Raw genomic sequence first — 20,653 nt, 5'->3', positions numbered from 1 at the left:
CCCTAAAGCCAAACCTGCATCTAAGAAGGAAGGTAAAAACGTTCGTAAAGCTGCGTCTGGCACGACAGGTGGTAAGCTACAGCAGCAGCACGTTACCCTAATGGCTGGTCTTCAGCAGCAGTATCAGCAGAAGCAGCGCCAGCATACCTATCAAGTGCACCAGGTCCATCAACTCCAGCAACTCAATCAACAGCTTCAACTACAGCTCGACCAAGTTCAGGTGCGTAGCTTTTAATCATTCATATATTCATTGCGTGTTAGGAATAACCCAAGGAAGTATTCCATATTCTGATGATGAAAATGAAAATGTATTTCACGGTCACTTACGACTGAAAGAATTGCACACACTAATTGGAAGTAAATGAACCGAAACCTATTTGATTAGAAAAAATTTTAGATCGTCTAATTATCTTGATCCTTGAATCTAACTTGCAACAATTGGACGATACATACGTACACTATTGCCTTTTATTATTATTATTATTATTAAGTATGTAAACGAGGGTGGTATTAATTTGGATTATTTGGGGTATTTTTGAATGTCGCCAGGTTCCCTCCCTAAATCGATTTTAAGTAAATATGACAAAGATCTGTGTAAAGTCCCAGCATTTCATTAGAATGGGAAGCTGTACTAAACCAAATTTTTTTTCTGGTTTATAAATGTAAACCTTTGGTTAGACATCACGCAAAATTTTTGAAAATTGTATCACTTATTTCGAACGAAATGCAATAATGTCTGCGTATACCCGCCATTTCAGACCATCTCAACTTGGCTATGATCCTTACCATCGTAATTTTACTCTAGGGTCAAACTTTTTGTTTTTTCACAAAGGACTGTAAACTTACTGTGTAAAATTCATTACAATTTATTACAGCTAACGACAATTGCGCTAATCAAGCAAATGCTAAAAAACTATATTTCTTTCAAAATCTGAAACCTTGTAAACTGTTTTCATTTGTAACGCCCCAACGATGTGCTTAGAGGAGAGTAAAATTAAAGATGTCAAGGGTTATGGCCAAGTCTACGTGGTCCAGAACGCCCCATATATATTTGCACCATTACCCTCGAGTTTTAAAATGCGATTGTTTAAGAAACGTAACTACCAAAAGGAAAAGTATCGGTAGTTTCGAAATGGAAGTTGAAAAAGAATCTATAATCACTGACAAAACTTTTTCTCAACGGGTAGAATATCATGATAAATCGGGGAGTAAAGCTGAGAGTGCGAGGGTCCAAACTCCTTGTTCGAGTAGAAGTGGTCTGCTTCATATATTATTATCAAATAAATGCAACTGGCAATACAAATTTTAGGCACAAATCAGTCTTGCTGCTTATTTTATAATAAAAAATCATAAGAAATTTTCTTCATTCTTGGGTATTATAGACTCATGATAAAGATGTTGCTTTTGATCTACATTCGTGCAAAGGGCTAGTACTGCAAGGTTGATGGGTCAGCAGTGCAGCTGGTTTCATCCGTTACAGTACAACCTTGATTATCCAAAATCAATTGGGATCAGTTATAGTTTGAATTAGCGATAGATCTGAGAAAAGGCAGTAATGTCAAGTTAAGCGTTGTCACATAATAAAAAGTGCCTGCAACTTAATACATTGGTACACAGATTTGTATGTTATTTTTAGACGCATAATGTGTTTGACTTCCAAATTTAAACCAAAATATCGTTTATTCTAGGACAAAGTTTTGAATGGATTTTCTTCCATATTTAATTCCAACGGTACATTTATATATGTCAAACATTCAGGCTAACTTTCGTGTAGATACAGTCACAGTTTGGATTAGGAAGGGTGCAAATGACAGTCGTTTAAATAATCGAGCTTCTACTGTACCAACTTATTTACACTCTTTTATTTGGCAACTTAAATAGTTATTACAAAACAGCGCAGTAAATTTGGATTCATTACCCTATATCACTGGAGATAACAAAGTTAAGAGTTTTTAGGTATTTACATTCATTGTTCATTCCAATTTTTAAGTATACTTAAAAGCGATCAGCTGCTTTTTTTTTTAATTTCTGTTTTCCCCAAAAATGAAAAGAACAACTGTGTCAGTTGTATTCATGACGTTGAATAAATGACCCTGCCAGTATATTTAGCAACAAAATTCGCAAGATTTTGCTATATTTTTCGACAATCCAAAGAGGAAGCTTTCACTAGGTTGTACACAAGCCTCTTACGAGTAGATAAATTTCCAGAAATTATATTTTATGTAATGCGTATTCAAGTAATTGTTTGTGTTAAGTTGGACCAAAATGAAAACACATTTCCAATTTACTATTATTAGAACTTTTGGGGTATCAGCCGATTTGTCACGCAAAAATTCAAATACAATCGAATGATTTATAGTTTTAAGCTCAAGTTGAACAAAAGGAATTATCTAGGATGTAGGACTTACGATTATTGATTGCTTGGCAAAATTTTTTCCTCAAAAAAATCGAATGACTCCCTCTTGTTATTATTGTGAAAATTCATAAACCGAGAACAGATTAGGATAAATATTATAGATAAAATGATTCATAGTGTCTTATTGATGGTTGCAGAAGTTTTTATGGATATCATTTAGACTTCATAAAAACACGACAGCGATAACTCTTAGTTGATTTTTTGCCGCCCTGTTGAAGTTACGCTCTTAAAAATACCGCAATTTTTCACAAATGTAATATTAATGTATTCAAGCCATGCAAAAATCATATATTATAATTTCATCCACTTCTGGAGTTATTTAAAGCTGATTTTTCTCTGCCCTTGCTTCTGTCTAGCTTTTTCTTAACCTAAACGCACAGTTGTAAAATATGTGCGGTATTATCTACTGTTTCATTTATTTTACCATAATTTTTATACATTGGAAAATAAAAAAATCTCCATATGGTAGCAATATGTATAGAATACATGTAAAAATAGGGAGGTAATCGATTTGTTGAAGGATGTAAACGTGGGGCCACCTTCATTTACAAGAGTCGAATAATATGCCCGAGTGCAATCACATTTCGGCCAGGCAATTTCTCTTTGTCTCTTCTTGCCTCTTTAAAAATCATTTAGAATCTGCAGGTATTGATAGGGAAAGCACTCCCGAACAAGTCATTTTGGCCTGTGGAAGACTCAGTTATCAGCTTTAAAGGTTTTTCTGTAGCGATGAATAGTGCAGACACTTTGCATTGGTGGTTCCACCATCGGTGGATTTCTGACAAATAGCATCATTGTATCTTTTTAGATCACGAGTCTAGTATTCGGCTGACATCAGGCAGGACAGCTCGTGCTGATTCTCTGCCAGTCCAAGCTTTGCCTGCGGCTGCAACCGATATTCGTTTGAGGATGAACAAACCTCATTGTCTAGATTAAAAGTTAAAAGACTAGAAAATCAATTTACGAATAATTTCCAACAATGATATTTTCACTAATGCTAGTAAACGAAAATAACGTAACATCCAGGCTATGTGATAGAAATGAATTTGAGCAAATTCTATTAATGCAAGCTAAAATATCAACCATTCAAGAACAGGTATTATAATCACGCTGATTACACTCTGGTGTTATTTTATCCGATTCCAATGTTTTCAAGCTCAAAAGTTACATTCACCATATAAATTTCTGGAGGAGGCTTGGAAAGAAACGTACAAATAGTTCTCCTATGTCTCCGGTGTTCTTAAAAATAGATAATTTGCATAAGTACAATGCAAGAATATTAATCAAAAGTTACATTTATATATTATAACTACACTATAACGTAAGTTATCTTGAATATTTTTCACACAATTTAAAAGCATCCGATTCTAACTAGACATTCTAATTATAAAATCTTTACTCAAATTGTGGATAGCTTGTGTTATTCGAATTCGGTCAGAATCATTCTTATTACATAGTAGGGATGTTCTTTTGTTCGTGTACACTATCATTCGTACAAATAACACTGCTGGAGAGTTTATAATCGGTTCCTTCTCTTTTTCGAACTTTCGATTCAGGCAGCAGGACCCATTATTCTTTCAGCAATCTTGCCTACGGCCTCGCTTATCTATCCGATCAAAATGATCACGTTTTGTCACAAGTGGCATTTATATTCGTATTCGCACATAGAGAACAAAACCAATATTACTTTTAGACTATAGTTATTGAGACATTCTTTACGGAGGGATCTGCATATGAGAGTTTTCTTGATCTCTATGTAGGTTCAGCAACAACCACAGCAACAACAGGGTGGTATCGGGGGTGTTGAGGGTGGCTGTGGAGGCAGCATAGCGATGCCCACTCAGCTGATGGCTCACCTCCACCCTACTCACACCCACAATCTTCACAGCCAGGTATATTATACTCGTGTTAGAGTGTAACCCTTTTCCTCACCCTTTTAGCCCTGTTGCTTGCCTGTATGCTATATCGCGGTTGACCTATCTAACAACGATTTTTCATTTCCTCAGATTATATTGTCGTTCTAAAAAACAATTATGTAGCATATTGGGTCTAAGTGAGTAAGAGTTGCTTTAAAAAAATCCTGGAATACACTTAGAAGCTACGAGTTTGTCTGTATGAGCATTATTTATTTTAACGTTTTGTCGAAATCCATGCAACAGGATTCAAAAACTGAAATTGCTGCGCAAAATATGATTTTTGTATAAGTACGACGTTCACAAACTAGTCATTTTTACACATTATGCTGATACCTGTTGATAAAATAATTGAAATATCCGGAGAATGAATGATTGACATAGTTTGAATCAAAATTTTGGGAAAATTTTCAGCAGTTTTACAGATTGTGGCATAATAGTGTAAACAGCGTTACTCCTACAAAGAATATAATTTCTAAAAATTGACTGAAATGATCTATTACTTTTTTTATAGGAGTAACACTGCCCTCACTCTTGTGACACAGATTGTATTTGTGCCAATGATGGTAGAAACACCATCCCTACCATGCAATGGAAATGCTACCGAACAAATTTGAATAACACAAGTTGCTAAGATACCAATAATACAAGGTTTTATAAATAGAACGTTGAAAATGCTCAGACTGGTGTTTTCGATCTGGCTCTAATGTTTTGGGCTCTTTTTTTCGTTGATTAGGTCCTTTTAAATTGTCTGAAAAACATTCAAGAAATCTCGCGTTACAGTGAGATTTAGTCAATATAATTATAAAATAAGTTTAGATAAGTATAGTTACAACGCTCAAATGTATTTTCAAATTCTATCTTTCAAATGTATGATCGTATTTCTATCCATTCTGGAATTGATAGTTTGTAAAAATTTTTTGTACACGATCATCGGGCATATCGATGGTGAACAAAGTAAGCCTAAGAGCATTCGATTCAGTTCAAAAAAAAAAAAAAACCAGAGCATGAGAGCATTATGAATGTTCTGGTTATAAAATCTTTTCTTCAATTGCAGATATCTTGGATTGTGTAATTTAAATTTTCTCCACATCATTTTTACTACACAGTAGAGAAGTTATTCCATTCGTGTTGTTTCATTGCCATTGTTGGTACAAATATCACTGTTGCAGATTTGTTGAATGGATATTTTTTTTTTTCTTTTTTTTTTTCATAACTTTTTCTTCAGAGGGGATGCGTCCCATTCATGCTTAAGATTAATGTAAGGTAGTGAAAAGTCGAAGGTTTTAGAAAAAAGTGTCAAGTCAACTATGCGCCCAATGAAAATCAGTACCCACAATTTCATTCAAATGAATTACAATTGGAATGTTTTTTTTTTCAATACAAATTGACATTACATACGTGGTAAAATTGTTTATTTATTTTAAGTTTTTTACCGATGTAAAACCTTGTAAATGCTTTGCAACATTATACAAATTACTGTTTTAAAACTGTTTAAAACAAGTATTAAAACTGATATGGTCTGGCATTTATGGACACAACACGATCTTGGAATTTTGTAATTGCTGAGTGGTCAAAAACCGAGTTAAATCTTATTGTAATATATATATATATATATATATTTTTTTTTTTCTTTTCTTAATGCATTTTGAAGTGTACAAATGCGGTTGTATATTAATTTTTGCAGTATAATTTTTTACCGCCATGTCATGTTGAAAAAAGGAATCAGCATAACTGACTAGTCATTTTTTATATGGATGACAAAAATACGCAGTTTTCAAATTGAAATGCAATGTATTCCTATGCACTTAATGTCATTTATGTTTGCAGAGAAACTTCTAGAACCTTTAAAAGTATGATATTATCTAGTTACGAAGAATAATTACAGTTTTCTTACCACCTCGTTACACGCAGCAATACAGATTTCGATCTGAAATTCGTCCTAATCTATGAATATTTCAGAACTTTTTATGAATGATTAGATTCTCCATATCTATCAATTTCGTACTTCTAAGTGATAAAACATAAGTATGAGGGCTTGACTTACCAGTCGAAATAATTATCAACATTTTCATCCATCGATTCTATAGTTTCAGCTAACTCAATAGTCTGTGTATGTCGTTGTGACTTGCAACTTGACTTGATTAGCAATTGGCACTTGATTTCTAACAAAACTGTGTCAATTAAAACCAAGCAATATTTGATTCCATGATGAGATTTTTAATTTCTCAAATTTCATAATTAAATTTAATTCCGGCAGCTAATGGTAATCAGAGTGTCTAAGTTAGTTTTAGAAATGAAGGGTGGCACGGCCAAACGGTGTAAGCGCCAACATTATGATTTTCCAGGAGAACCAAAAAAGTATCCGAAGAATTGATAAATTAATTTTTTTGAATAATCAAAAAATACTTTTTAGTATTTTTGAAGCGCTTTTAAATGGCCTAAACCCTGGTTTAACCCTTTCAGTCATGCATTTTTCATCTGCACCGATTTCGATGAAAATTGGTACTCGGGGGTTTTCGGGGTCGCTGATTACGAATCCGGCATTAGATTTTCAAAATTAAAAATGGCGGATCCAATATGGCGGACGTGAAATTCCAAATACTTGTTAATTCTTCTAAAACTTTGTCGTCAGGGGTTTTCGAGGTCGCTGATTACGATTCCGGCATTAGATTTTCAAAATTCAAAATGGCGGATCCAATATGGCGGACGTGAAATTCCAAATACTTATTAATTCTTCTAAAACTTTGTACTCAGAGGTTTTCGGGGTCGCTGATTACGAATCTGGCATTCGATTTTCAAAATTCAAAATGGCGGATCCGATATGGTGGACGTCAAATTTTAGATCTTATATCTTTCTGCTCAACATTTTGGTCTGAATTTAGTCATTTGGGGGATTTTGGAATGGCTGATCACGAATCTGAAGTCATAACTTCATAATTTCTAAATCCAAGATGGCAAATGCCATCTTATCTTTCTTTGTCTATATTCGTGTCTCTCTCTTAGCCCTACCCGGAACTAACGACGAGGACGTGGAGAGCATCTAGTTCCACTTTTTTTTTTTTTTTGTTTTTCTTTGTGTGTTTTTTTTTGTTGCTTTTTTCTGTTTTTTGTGTTTTTTCTTTTATTTTTCGTGTTTTTTTATTTTTTTTGTGTTTTTTTAATTGTTTTTTTCTTCTACTTGTTTTTTTTTTCAATATCCCTATTCCCTATACGCACGCACGCACACACATATATATATATATCAATATTATCATATATCAATGATAATGATGAGGAACCACGGATTTTAATTATCTCAAATTTCATCTCAAATTAACTGAAATATTTATTTCTAATGTATATTTGAAGGAATATTCCTGATAAAGTAAGATTTTACGTGATTGAAAGATTTTATTGTCACATTGCCCAATTGGATCGACTATAGCGGATCCACCATTTTGAATTTTCAAAATCTGACCTCATATTCGTGATCAGCGACTCAAAAAACCCCTAGATACGTATTTTCAGAGGCCTTGGTTTAATACTAGAGCTCTGAGGTGATTTTTTAAAAAGTGGGACCGTAGCGGACCCACTACGACTGAAAGGGTTAATACAGCAATTCGTCTTCGAGAAAATGACTGACAAAAAAACGATTTTTTCAGTGCTATTGTACATTCACGGTTTGTACGAACGTTTTTTTTTTTTTTTACTTTGGATGCTGATTAAACACAATGCTTTATACAGTATTAATACAGTATTAAGATTACGAAACAGATCACATAAACGGCAACTAAAATTTGTCATAGTAGCTTATGTGGCCTTTTATTCTAGTTTCGTTTTTTCTTTTTTCTATTTCTTTCTATTTAGTAAATTGAAGTATAATTTGGTCACGTTAAAATTAAACTAACAAGCTGTGGCGATTGCACTGATACAATTTTAAATATCATTGTTGAGCAGGCACCACAACAAAACCTTCCTGAACAGATGGATCCTGAACTGGCCAGGTTGCATAGAGAAGGGGCTTGCCCATTTTTCGCTGCTGCACAAAAGGCCAAAGCGTTAGCTACAGATGAAAAAATTTTGAAGCTGGAAGATGGAACGCAGATACCTATTGACGATGTTGCTGAAATATTCGAATCCTTTAGCCTAGATGATGTTGCGAATGGTGAGTGAACACCTCATTTCTTATCTTCAATTATTACGTTACAAATGATTGCCATTTTTGCGATGAAATGTTAATTTTTGTAACCAATAGCAGCGGAGGATCAAGAAAAGATGAAGCTTGAAGCGACTAGCAAAGAGATTCATCAACAGTTGCAACAACAGCAGCAACACCAACCTGGTCAAATGATGCAACAAGCTATTAGTCCACCCCATACTACCAGAGAATATTTTGCCGTCCCCGTACCATCGGGACCGTCGGTTTCTTTGCCAACGCTGCCGTCGCTTCAAGTAACAAGCACAGGTGTACAAATCCAAGCAGATATATCAGCAGGATTACAATTAACTGGTACGCAGCCCCTACAAAATCAAATGCTAAACGATCGACTGAGCGGTTTTCAAGCAGGCCTTCAAGCCGGTATGCAAATGATCGCTGGTGATGCTTTTCAGTCTCAACTACTTCTACAGTCGTCTCAATTGTGTAAGCATTAATTGTGCATAACAGTTGTATATTTTATGGATTCCATGCTATTTCTTTATTTCTGGGTTTTACTTTTATTCTCTAACGCAAACTCAGGGTGGTGATTGTTTTGGAAAATTTGGATCTCTAAGCAAATCGAGAGAATTTAATGGGGTTCGAGTAATAAGTAGGAAAATTGGGTAAAAGTAAGCAATTTCGGAAATCTGTTAGAAGTTCTCTCAGAATTTTATACTGTGAATATCTTTTTACTTCCTATCTCCACAAGATGATAAATTTGTAGGTATTCCATAGTATTTTTACTTCATTGTTCTGTACTATTGGGCAATTCGAGACTTTTTTCCATGAAAATTAAATTGGACGGTTCTTAAATATAAGGGGCCTTCCATAAATTACGTTACGCAAATTTCACGGTTTCTTACTTATTTAGCAATTTTTAATTTGGAACTTGATTAAACAACACGTTCATGGTAATTAATTTTTTAAATATTTGCAAAGTAACAATTTGCACGTTCTCGGACAATAGATAGGCACTTGAAACCAATAGAATAAAAATGTATATTCTTACGTTGTTTTTGGTTGAAAAAAATTAATCATCTTCTGTCCATGGTCGTCCAAACCATTCCTTTGTATTATTCATTACTGACATAGCAATAGGCAGAATTGGAAGTGTCAGCATCTTATTCCTCCAACCAAAGAGCATGGTCGTTATTGTTTATCTAACAGAGCTTTATATTATTTATTTACTTTTTATGCCAAATAATTGCAAGTAAAAAGAATCATTTAAGTTTCAAATAAATAAACATTTTTTGAAATTCTCAATCTAGTAGAATGCAAATTATTAACATTTTGCAAAGTTACGGCATGTTTCTTCTCAATGAACAGTCACCCCATCAATATTGATTCTGCGTGGAAATATTCTTTTTTATTAGTTCGCAGGAAAAATAACTAGCAAGAAAAGTCCAAGTCTAGTAGTTTCGAATTTATAAGTAAAATATTGTTTCATTTTCAAACCTTAATGTCAGTGTTTTTCACGACTAAAAAAAATCATAGAGAGTATCGCACGTTGCTAAGTGTTTCACGACACTTAGTAAGGCGAGAGAATAATGTTGTATCACAAGCAACTAAAAAAAAAATGAAAGCTGTTATTTAATTCTGAGAGAATTGCAGCGATACCGAATGTATTTACGGTATCTTATCAAGTTAAAATCGCTGATTCTTTTGTTTTTTTGATTGTTCTAAAAAATAGAAAACCATGTAAATATTGTAAAATTTTGATTTTTTTTCAAACATTAGAAATAAAGTATGAATTTCCTTCAGCGAAAATGGGAGAAAGTTGGCGAATTGGAAAGCAAACTACCACCTGATTCGATGTATACTAAACTTTGTTATCCCTATGTCTCTTTGAAATGGCATTCACGAGTTTCTCCCATCAAAAATGTTCAACAATTATTTCTTTTTCGATTTCTTTTTTATCTGTATATTATTAATACGTGGATTCGTTTTAGTAAACACGCAATGTTTTTGATTATAGCATTTCCTACGCAAACATTGCCACCCGCCACTGTCGCTAGCGCCGTAGTAGATAGCCTACCTCAATCTCCGAACAGCTATACACAGTCCACAGCTTGTAGCACTCATCACGTACAAGTAGCAACACAAACTCAGGCACCAGCTGCTTCTGCAACATTGGCCACCACCGCTAATGACAAGAAGCAGGCATGCACTGTTACTGGAAACACTGCTATTACTGGAAAAGGCAAGAAGGGTCGATTCCCGCTTCTAAATCAACAACAATCTTGTCAACAACAAACCGCTACTCCTCCAGTACAACAACAAGGAGCTAATTTCCCTGCACAAAGCTATCAGCTTGATCCTGCTGCAGGTTTGTTTTGCATACAAGTATAATATCGCTTTCTGCTAGGGATTTTATTGACTTGTGGTGTATCAATACAGTCTTTCTTCTCCTTTGAAATGTCCAACTCAATTCTTCTGCATATTACCCATAATGCGTTTCTTATATTTTACTCATTCATTCCTATACTATTTTTTCCAACGTATTCTTATAAATTTCCTTCAATTTGGTACTTATAGTAGCAGGCCAATACACGACTGGTGTACCAACGGTTGGCAGTTACGCACCGAATCAAGTACCTCCTGCTCCATTCTCTTGTATGGATGTAGATTCTGAAACAGACAGCAATCATGACACTGCCCTGACATTAGCTTGTGCTGGTGGACATGAAGAACTTGTTGAATTACTTTTGAGCCGTGGCGCTGATATCGGTAAGTACAATCAGCTTCAACTCGGTTTGTTAACGTGACTTATAAATAGACCCAGGAAAATAAAGTTTTTTTGTTGTTTTCAAAGTATATCAAATTTAAAAATTATGCCTTATTTGAGTCTTGTGCGTAAATAAAAAGTTTGAATTGTACGCATATAATGTTACAAAGGCCCTTGGTATTTCTACAAGATGTAGACTTCAAGAATTCAGTTGCTCCTTAACAATACTCGAAAGGACTCATAGCAGCCACAACGTATTCTGTGACGATCAAGTTCAAACTCATCGATTATCAATCTTTTTGTGCAATCGGACAGTCTGTCTCTAAACATTATTCCATATGAATGATTGTATTCAATCAGAAGTATTGGTTATTTTTGGAAAATTCTGGAATTAATTGTTGCTGAACCAGCGTCTCAATTTTTGCAGAACATAGAGACAAAAAAGGTTTCACACCACTGATATTGGCTGCGACTGCCGGGCATGAGAAGGTAGTGGAGATCCTATTGAACCATGGCGCAGATATAGAGGCTCAATCGGAACGTACCAAGGATACTCCCCTTTCTCTGGCGTGTAGCGGAGGAAGGTACGAGGTGGTCGAGCTACTGCTGAACCGATCTGCCAACAAAGAGCATCGCAATGTCTCGGACTACACGCCGCTTAGTCTGGCAGCTTCAGGAGGCTACGTCAATATTATCAAACTTTTGCTTAGCCACGGAGCCGAAATTAATTCCCGAACCGGGTCCAAGCTGGGCATTTCCCCCCTAATGCTTGCTGCCATGAATGGACATACGGGTAATTCACTTTCTTTTGACACGATGCTGTTTCTGGTACTGCCGTTGTGTAGAAGAGCGTAAAAAATGTTGATTGACTTCCCAATTTTTAGCTGCGGTAAAGCTACTACTGGATATGGGTAGTGATATCAACGCTCAGATTGAGACGAATCGTAATACTGCATTGACCCTTGCTTGCTTCCAAGGAAGACACGAGGTTGTCAGTCTTCTGCTTGATCGTAAAGCCAATGTAGAGCATCGAGCAAAGGTAATCTTTAATACGCACAAGCATAATTACTAATAATGCTATCACTTTTACCCTATGCTCCAACGTATTCAGTTGATGATTCATGATGAACGATCCAATAGGATATTTCGACGATTGGCCAAGACGCGAATAAAAGATTTTAGCCAACAATTCGGTTTGGTTAACGAATCGAGATATCAATTTGATCGTGGATGGAACTATTCAAGGAGTCTTTGTAGAACTTTTTCTGCCTATTGAGATGATTTCGTTTTTCTTAACGAAACTGTTGTTGAAACAAATTACCTATTTGAGTGTTCCAAATTTTCATCACAGGCGATGGTAGTATCACGTTGAGAGATTTTAGTAGATGTTACGTATTCACATGATCATCAGACTTTTCTAGTGGAAGGTTCACTCCGTATTGGAGTCTGTTGGCAATTTAAGGAAGAAAAGAACATACCTAATAAAAGAATACGTATTATCGTTCCTGAATGTTTTATTCTTTCTTATAATTGACTCACTAATCATTATATGCAAGTAACATTCAAGCTTGAATAAACATGTGCCATACAACAAGTCCATTACCGATAACTCAGCGTTTTCTGTTTAATGCTCACTGCAAACAAATTTCAGTCTCCTACATCTACACCAATATTGCACAGTGCATACCGAGTGCAGGAAACAGGCAATGCCGTTCACAATCAAGCAACATTGAACTTCGCCCTGCAGTTACATATTTATAAAAGTCTATTCCCATGACATAAAGCAAAATAGAATTTAAAAAAGTTCTGCAAAGTGAAAATTTTTAGAAAGTTGTGGCACCTGCAACTGAACTGATTACTCATATCACGTGTCGCAGCTAGTTGACAATTTTCTTCCTATAATAATCAATGATACAGACATTCCCAAACTTATCTTTATCAGCTGTTGACAAATGCAATACATGCACTTTTCAGATATACTAGAGCATCAGATAAATCACAAAGTATTTACTATGACACCAGGTTTATTCTAATCGGTTTCTAGTCACTTCTTTCAAATACCCGCAAATACTACACTATTGCTATTGCCTGTAATCTGCCCTAGTCGAGCTCTTCATGTTTACATAAACTTTATCTGCAAATAAATACATGCACTTTTAAGTAAATAGATAAATAATAACAAGAACAATAACATAGTGGTAATAGTAACAATAACAATATTTGTATTCAACATAATACAAAGCGCACTTGACAAAGATCTAAGGATTATGTAATATAAAGGGCACTAATGTTTTTCGGGTGACATGATCTGGCTTTTCCAGAAAATAGGTACATGGTTAGCTAAAGAACCTAACTCTATCACTAAAACCAGTGACATTTTTAAAATTAGTATTTTATGACGTTTTCGTGGTTATACTGTTTTTGACCTGACGGTACATCTGATGTTTCCTTAAAATAAACTATGCGATCTGATCTGGATGAAAAATAATTTTGACAACAATATCTGTATGGTTTACGAGTCATTGCATAATTATTTTTAGACGGGATTGACACCGTTGATGGAGGCTGCCAGTGGCGGATATGTAGAAGTAGGGCGAGTCCTACTCACTAAAGGTGCGGATGTAAATGCTACTCCAGTACCCTCTTCTCGAGATACTGCACTCACCATCGCAGCTGACAAGGGTCACTGCCGATTTGTAGAATTACTACTCTCTCGGTAAGTGAAAATATCAGACTTTACAGATTACAATTGTTTGTCATCAAACAACTCTAAATTTTAATACCTCCACAAATATATATATATATATATATATATATATCTTATCTATATATATATATATATATATACATGTTGTGAAGGAAAGTTTGACGAAACATTTTAAAAGTGTTGCTTAGTTTTAAATATTTATCCTAACCGCACGATTGAGAGGGAGAGGATGCGATTTCAATTAATCAAATACAAATTGCAAATTACAAATATAACTTGTAATTAAGTCGAAATAAATTATAAATTATATAGGTTTTCTTTTTGTTTTATTTTTTAGAAAAACATATAATTTAATTTAGATTTGATGTGCTAACTATAATTAAGTTTATATATGATAAAGTATGTCTTACATAAAGATACAAATATGATTTGTATTTTACTTTGTCCTAATTGAAGGACACGAACGTAATATAATTACAAATTTAATTAGGCAGTGCCCAATACTGCCTTTGGGAAACATGTCCAAGGGTTCCGTATTTGGCTAAGCGTAAGTCAAATATTACTTGAAGTGTCGGAATAAATCACACTTTATGACTAATTCCCAGTAGAAATTCCTATTTATTATTAGTTGAATTATTTCATGTTTTGTTACGAACTAGGCAGCTCAGCATGTGGTTAAAGTAATTATTAAACAATGATCATTTTGTCCTTAGAGGGACGCAAGTGGAAGTTAAAAATAAAAAAGGTAACAGTCCTTTATGGCTCGCGGCGAATGGAGGTCATCTCAATGTTGTTGATCTACTTCATCATGCGGGTGCAGACATTGATTCGCAGGATAACCGAAAGGTAAGACACCTAAGATACTACAGTGCTTCCAAGCACTCCAGTCGTGCTTTCTTGATTAAAATTGATACTTGTGAATGTGATTTTAGGTATCTTGTTTGATGGCAGCATTTCGCAAAGGTCACATAAAAGTGGTGAAATGGATGGTAAATCATGTAACCCAATTCCCAAGTGATCAGGAGATGACAAGGTATATAGCAACCGTCAGTGATAAAGAGCTGCTAGAGAAATGTCAAGAATGCGTAAAAATAATCCGAGCTGCCAAGGAGACACAGGCTGCGAAGGCGAATAAAAATGCAACTATACTTTTGGAAGAGCTCGACATGGAGAAAACGAGAGAGGAGTCGAAGAAAGCAGCTGCGGCACGTAGACGCGAACGAAAAAAGAAAAAGAAACTTGAGAAAAAAGAGGAGAAACGAAAACTTCATGAAGAGAATAAGAAAAACGAAACGATTTACGAAGACAAAGAAGATGGTAGTAAAAAATCAGGAGATGAAGAGGGAGATAGAGGTGAGGATAGCGAAAGGGAGGGTGGAGATAATTGCGAAAGGATGGAACATGTACCTTCTCCGGTAAACAGAAGTCCCGAAGATCCTGATAAAGAGGAAGGGGACAGCGGTATTGATGCCAATAGTCAAGGTAGCTGTAGCAGTAACGATGTCAAAGCTAGAGAGAAGAAGAAGGATAAGAAAAAGAAGAAAAGTAGTAGCCCAAGCAATAACGAAAAAGAATTGTCGCCTCACAGATCCCCGAAGGCACTTCTAGCGCCTAGTTCAAATATACCCCACAATTCAATCACGCCAACAAAGTCGCAGAGTAGTAACTTTGACAAGTAAGCCAAATCCGTTCTCACAGCTTAAATATACATTTTTATCGTAAATTTACTCTACGTCTATTCCCTATGTTTGCAAAGATGTGTGGTTGCGTTTGTAAATAGCTGTAACAGATGATGCAGAGACTTTAGTAGAGGCTTGTATAGGTCAATGTAACTAACACAAATATTCACGTAATAAGCAGCCACAGATATCCTATAAGTTTTTCGTGGAAATCAAATTTAAGATTATTTATATTTGGAACAGTCCAGCTTGTGGAAATTAAGTAAATACGGTCCTTGTTCCTTGATGTCGTAAAAAATTATGGTCCGCAGCAAGTCAGAATTGTACTGATAGACACATGAGTCAATTTTCCAATATGCAACGGGTTACAAATAACACCCGAAGTTGCGCTTGAATCGCAAGTTATGTTGGTTTTGCGCATGCGAAAGACCAGATGTGGTGTACTAATTGGAAAGTTTCTTCAATTTTGTACATTTCATCTTTCAGTACTTGAGGGAAAAATAATTTGGCCGTATATTTTAGTTTTCCATTCAAACAAAGTCGAAGCAGATATAACAGGTTGAAAAGAGTCACTGCATGATCTCATCCATGCTACAGTATATCTATCATATATCGAAAATAGTGAAAGTGTGGATGCTTGCAATTTTTACAATTATCATTTGTAACAGAATTGAAAAAATACCACCTATTCATTTCGAAATATTCTAATTTATGTATATATGAAGACCAGAAATATTTTTCCTTCAAAGTTCTGTGTTACAATGATCACAAATGCGAGAAAGTTGGGTCGGTCACAATTGAGCTACCTCCATAGCGTTATTTCTTATTTTTTTACCAGTTTGAATGTGTCCTATTGTATCTAACCAAAAACTCAAGAGAAACGTGTGGAAAGTGAAAAACTAATTGTACTCTAAAACGAAAGTAATTAGGTTTAACGAAAAGTTTTTTTTTTTTTTGCAGAAGAGTATCATCAAATGATATTGGTGGAATGCCTAGCACTTCTCCATCTGTGTCCAATACAAGGGCAGCCACAGCAGCGGCGGTTAGTTCGAGTGAGCGAAAACTCAAAGGGCAACTTGTATTTGAGTCATCAAGGCATCCAGCCGATAGGGAAGATTTCGAAGCCACTGGTAACGAGACGTACATGCCGGGCAAGGGGAAAAAGTCTTACAGTATTCAGTATGATAACGACAGTCTTAATACCTCTATCAAGTCTAATAATTCTACCAGCCCCAAACAGGGTGGGAAACGGGATGAAGGCTGGAAAGAAGTTGTTCGAAAGTAAGCACAAGATTGTTATAAATTGACCATTTATTTTTTTTACCTCAACTTGAAGCGAAAAACGAATTTTTTATTAGCCAAATATTTTCGATCGTTTTGTTTTTGTTTATTACTAAAATATGGTTGCTCTTATTTAACAGGGGACAATCTGATGACTCTGGAAGATTTATGAACTCACCGTTCCGTTCGAAGAAAGTCTCTGTCCCTTTGAATGCCATTAGTAGGGTAATTGGTAGAGGGGGCAGTAACATAAACGCCATTCGCGGTGCAACTGGAGCGCACATCGAAGTCGAGAAGCAGAGTAAAGGCCAGGGTGAAAGAATTATAACGATAAAGTAAGTAAATTATCTGTGAAATTTTCGATAAATGAACTTGGATGTGAGTGACTTACTATAGTCTTGGATATTTATAAAATTGTGGAACGAGCTTTTGATGATGCAAAATAAATGAATGCGTAGACTGGCATTCTTTTTCCATGAGAACTGCAGAAAGCATTAAACATGCGTCTAAAGACGGATACTTCACGAGTCGAATTTCATTTGACATTATAAAACCCTTGAAAGACCTAGTATCATTTCAAATCTTTGTTTCAGGGGATCATCCGACGCTACGAAGCAAGCACACTCGCTGATAGCTACATTGATCAAGGACCCCGACGTTGACATACTGCAGATGCTACCAAAAACTAAGCTCAATGTTATCACTCCCTCATCTTGGGATAAAACTATTCCTGCTCTCACGGTAAGTTATTTATTTTTTAACAATTTCACTTTTCTATTAATTTTGGAGTTGTAAGAGTACGGCGTGGCGAGGGGTTCGAAAATTTTGCGATTGTTTTGCATAAGAATATAAATACGATGATCGTCGTCAAAATTGTCTGCACAGGCATAATTGATCACAAGTTTTATTTTTTCATAGGCTACAAAAACAAAAGTAGGACCAACAAATAAACCTCCTAGTCTGGTTTGCAACGTTGGAGGATCGCAGATAAACAAAGCTGGCTACATGCCAGGAGTAGCATCTGTTGGCCAATTGTTACCGTCCCTTCGACCATCATCTACTGTGAAAATTGCTGGAGCCTTTCCTGCTTCCATACCTCGAGCAACTGCACCAAGACTAGTCGCAGCAGGTATGAAGCAATTGATATGCTTGAATTCGTATATTCGGATTGATCAACTTCTTGGAGTTTAAAATTCATAAAAAGATGATATACGTATTCTAGGAATACAAGTCGACCATTGTGAAAAAGCTAGGTTTTTAAAAGAGTTATTCTTTTCGGCGTTTTTTTTTTTTTTTTCTTTTCTAACTAGTTTTCTGTGACAGAAAAAGAACAAAAATCATGAAATGGTGAGACTGAATTTAGGTAACAATTGAAAAAGTCGAACCGTTTTCAGAAACCGAAACAGTTTTTACCATTCAAGTTTCACTGCATAAATTTTGACAAATTGATCACTTATTAGCACGTTACTTGAGAGATACAATATACCCAAATACAGATGAACTGTATTGCATTTGTCGTAAATATTTAACCCTTACCGGTCTTTGAAATTTTTTTCAACTTTTTAGTTTGAAATCCTAGAACTTTACTATCTATGTCATTGGGTTGGTGACGAAGATGACACTACTTTCGAGCCGATATATCGGCCTTCCGGTCCTGTAGGGGTTAATTATAAATTTGAAATGAAACTTCACGGAAAAAATTTATGTAATTTGTGGAATTGAAATGACTTATGAAAATTTTGAAAAAATTAAGCTTTTTCAAAATTCATAGCAGCATTGTACTTTCGATACTAAAAGTCGTTTTATTTCCGGGCAATTCGGTATAAATCTTCAACGTTAACGAAATCGTACGCTAAGCTTTAAGGGAATATCTTGATGTGTTGACACAGAAATGGTTTCAAATTGCAGCGAAACCTGAGTCTAGTTAACGTAGCATTCTAGTGCAAAATAGAATAATAGCTTTTCGGCTCTTCCTAAGTTCACCAGCCTACTTATGTGAATTATTAATTTCAATTTGTTGTTGATAAAATCAAAAACTTGAAAATTCTCAAATTTGAAAAGAAAAATTCCTCAAAATGGAAAGAAAAAAAAATTTGATACTAGAGAAATTATTTTTATCCATTATTTGAAAACTATTTTGTTTTGTAGCTGAAAAACGAGCACAAGCCGTTGCGGCGGCTCAATTAGCTTCGTCGACTAATACAAAGACAACAATGTCATATACAAGCGCAATTATGACTGCAGGGAGAGCAACAAAGATCGTAACAACAAGTACAACGCAAACATTCGCCGCAAAACTATCGGAAATCACTGCCTCGGCACATACATCTTCTACAATTATGCCATCGTTGCAATCCATTGCACATAAACAAAAACCATCCCAAGCAGCTACTGGAATTACGGTGATGTCGTCAACGGCGCCGACGACTCCTCAGACATCTCCGCAACAAACTTTACCGAGCACATCACCGAAACACTGCCGACCACTGCCTACGCTTTCCGCGCCGCCGACAATGCCATCTCATTATCCAGGAAAAATTCCTTTTTCACCTGGTCCCAACGGAACTCTGCCTTCCATGGGTCAAGGAACGTCGAGCGGGTCAGAGAACACTGTCGTCTCAACCTCGGCAAGCTCTGTACGAGTGACGCCTTCACCTCCATCGGTGACGCAACCTTCGACAATGCAACAGCAGCAACAACAACCCCAACAGCAACAGCAGCAGCAGCAGATACGCAGTTCCACCCCGATCGCACCTTCCATGCAAGAACAACAGCAGCAATCGTCCAACACACCTCTCGAGTACTCATTGTTCAATGACACCTTTACTAAAGTTACTCAACAATCTATGTGGGGAGGCCGGGACAACGAATCCCAGAAAGGAATGAATTTTGCAACTGTTGCTGGTGGCGGCGTAACAGTCAACACTTCCGGTTCATCCAACAATAAGTTTATCGACAGCATTCCTCCTCAGGTTAGTATTGAATATCTTACAAAATCTGAATTGACAGTGTCCATTGTTTACAATGTTTATAATGTTTATACGCAAATTAAAGACCACTGTAATATCTGAAACAGGATCCTTTTTTCTTTAATCGAGCTGACTTTATTACTTGATATAATAAAATACAATCTATAGCTGTAATAAAAAGGGAAATTTTTCGGCAGATATTATTAAAAAAATGTCTAAATCTACCTCGAAATCAAAGGTAAAAGAATGAAGCTGATCAAACAAAAGATTGTTACATCTTTTGTACATTGGTGGGTCGTATTGCGGGTATATTACTCATGTCATACGATTTCGGAAATATTACAATTTCTCAAACAGTGAACCTTTAATCATTATTAGAGACATTAGCTAACAATTATCCATTATTTGTAGTTTTAAAAATTCGGGGAGGTATCTGTTGTATGGCAAGGATTTTCAATACTTATGTTTCTTATTACAATGAAAATTTTAGCCTTACCTCTTTCGGTTATGCTTGCTCACCATCTTGTAGAATCGACTCTATTTTCCGCAATTCAAATTCTAGAATTTTGTCAATTTAGTTCATCAGAAAACAGAATCTCCAGGTTCACTGAGGATTTTTCATACTACATATATTATCAGCTTTCACTGTCATTTTTAATTCGGCTGTTGATCGAAGGATCCTTTTTTTCAATCCTCTGATTTCGACATCAATTAATAAATAGATGAAAATATCAAAATTCACAAACTTTCAAACCTTACAAAAAATTATTCTAGTTTGATTTC

At 35.5% G+C, this 20,653-nt stretch overlaps 1 protein-coding gene across 1 annotated transcript in view; it reads left to right on the top strand.

Moving 5' to 3' along the window:
* Positions 1–20,653, top strand: part of LOC124181388 (ankyrin repeat domain-containing protein 17) — a 45,917-nt gene that overhangs the window by 20,817 nt on the left and 4,447 nt on the right. Inside the window, exons 11-26 of the mRNA XM_046567917.1 lie at positions 1–220; positions 4,177–4,308; positions 8,269–8,476; positions 8,567–8,953; positions 10,485–10,835; positions 11,045–11,236; positions 11,662–12,027; positions 12,119–12,273; positions 13,775–13,950; positions 14,655–14,787; positions 14,874–15,616; positions 16,581–16,901; positions 17,042–17,236; positions 17,495–17,642; positions 17,820–18,030; positions 19,050–19,873. The exon at positions 1–220 is cut by the window's left edge and continues 430 nt beyond it. Coding sequence (XP_046423873.1) covers positions 1–220; positions 4,177–4,308; positions 8,269–8,476; positions 8,567–8,953; positions 10,485–10,835; positions 11,045–11,236; positions 11,662–12,027; positions 12,119–12,273; positions 13,775–13,950; positions 14,655–14,787; positions 14,874–15,616; positions 16,581–16,901; positions 17,042–17,236; positions 17,495–17,642; positions 17,820–18,030; positions 19,050–19,873 — 4,762 coding nt within the window. The remainder of the gene's footprint in view (positions 221–4,176; positions 4,309–8,268; positions 8,477–8,566; positions 8,954–10,484; positions 10,836–11,044; positions 11,237–11,661; positions 12,028–12,118; positions 12,274–13,774; positions 13,951–14,654; positions 14,788–14,873; positions 15,617–16,580; positions 16,902–17,041; positions 17,237–17,494; positions 17,643–17,819; positions 18,031–19,049; positions 19,874–20,653) is intronic.

The sequence above is a fragment of the Neodiprion fabricii genome, chromosome 4 (assembly GCF_021155785.1).
Source record: "Neodiprion fabricii isolate iyNeoFabr1 chromosome 4, iyNeoFabr1.1, whole genome shotgun sequence".
Taxonomy (NCBI): domain Eukaryota; kingdom Metazoa; phylum Arthropoda; class Insecta; order Hymenoptera; family Diprionidae; genus Neodiprion; species Neodiprion fabricii.
Note: the sequence above shows the minus strand (reverse complement) of the source record. Positions and strands in the feature narration are given on the sequence as shown.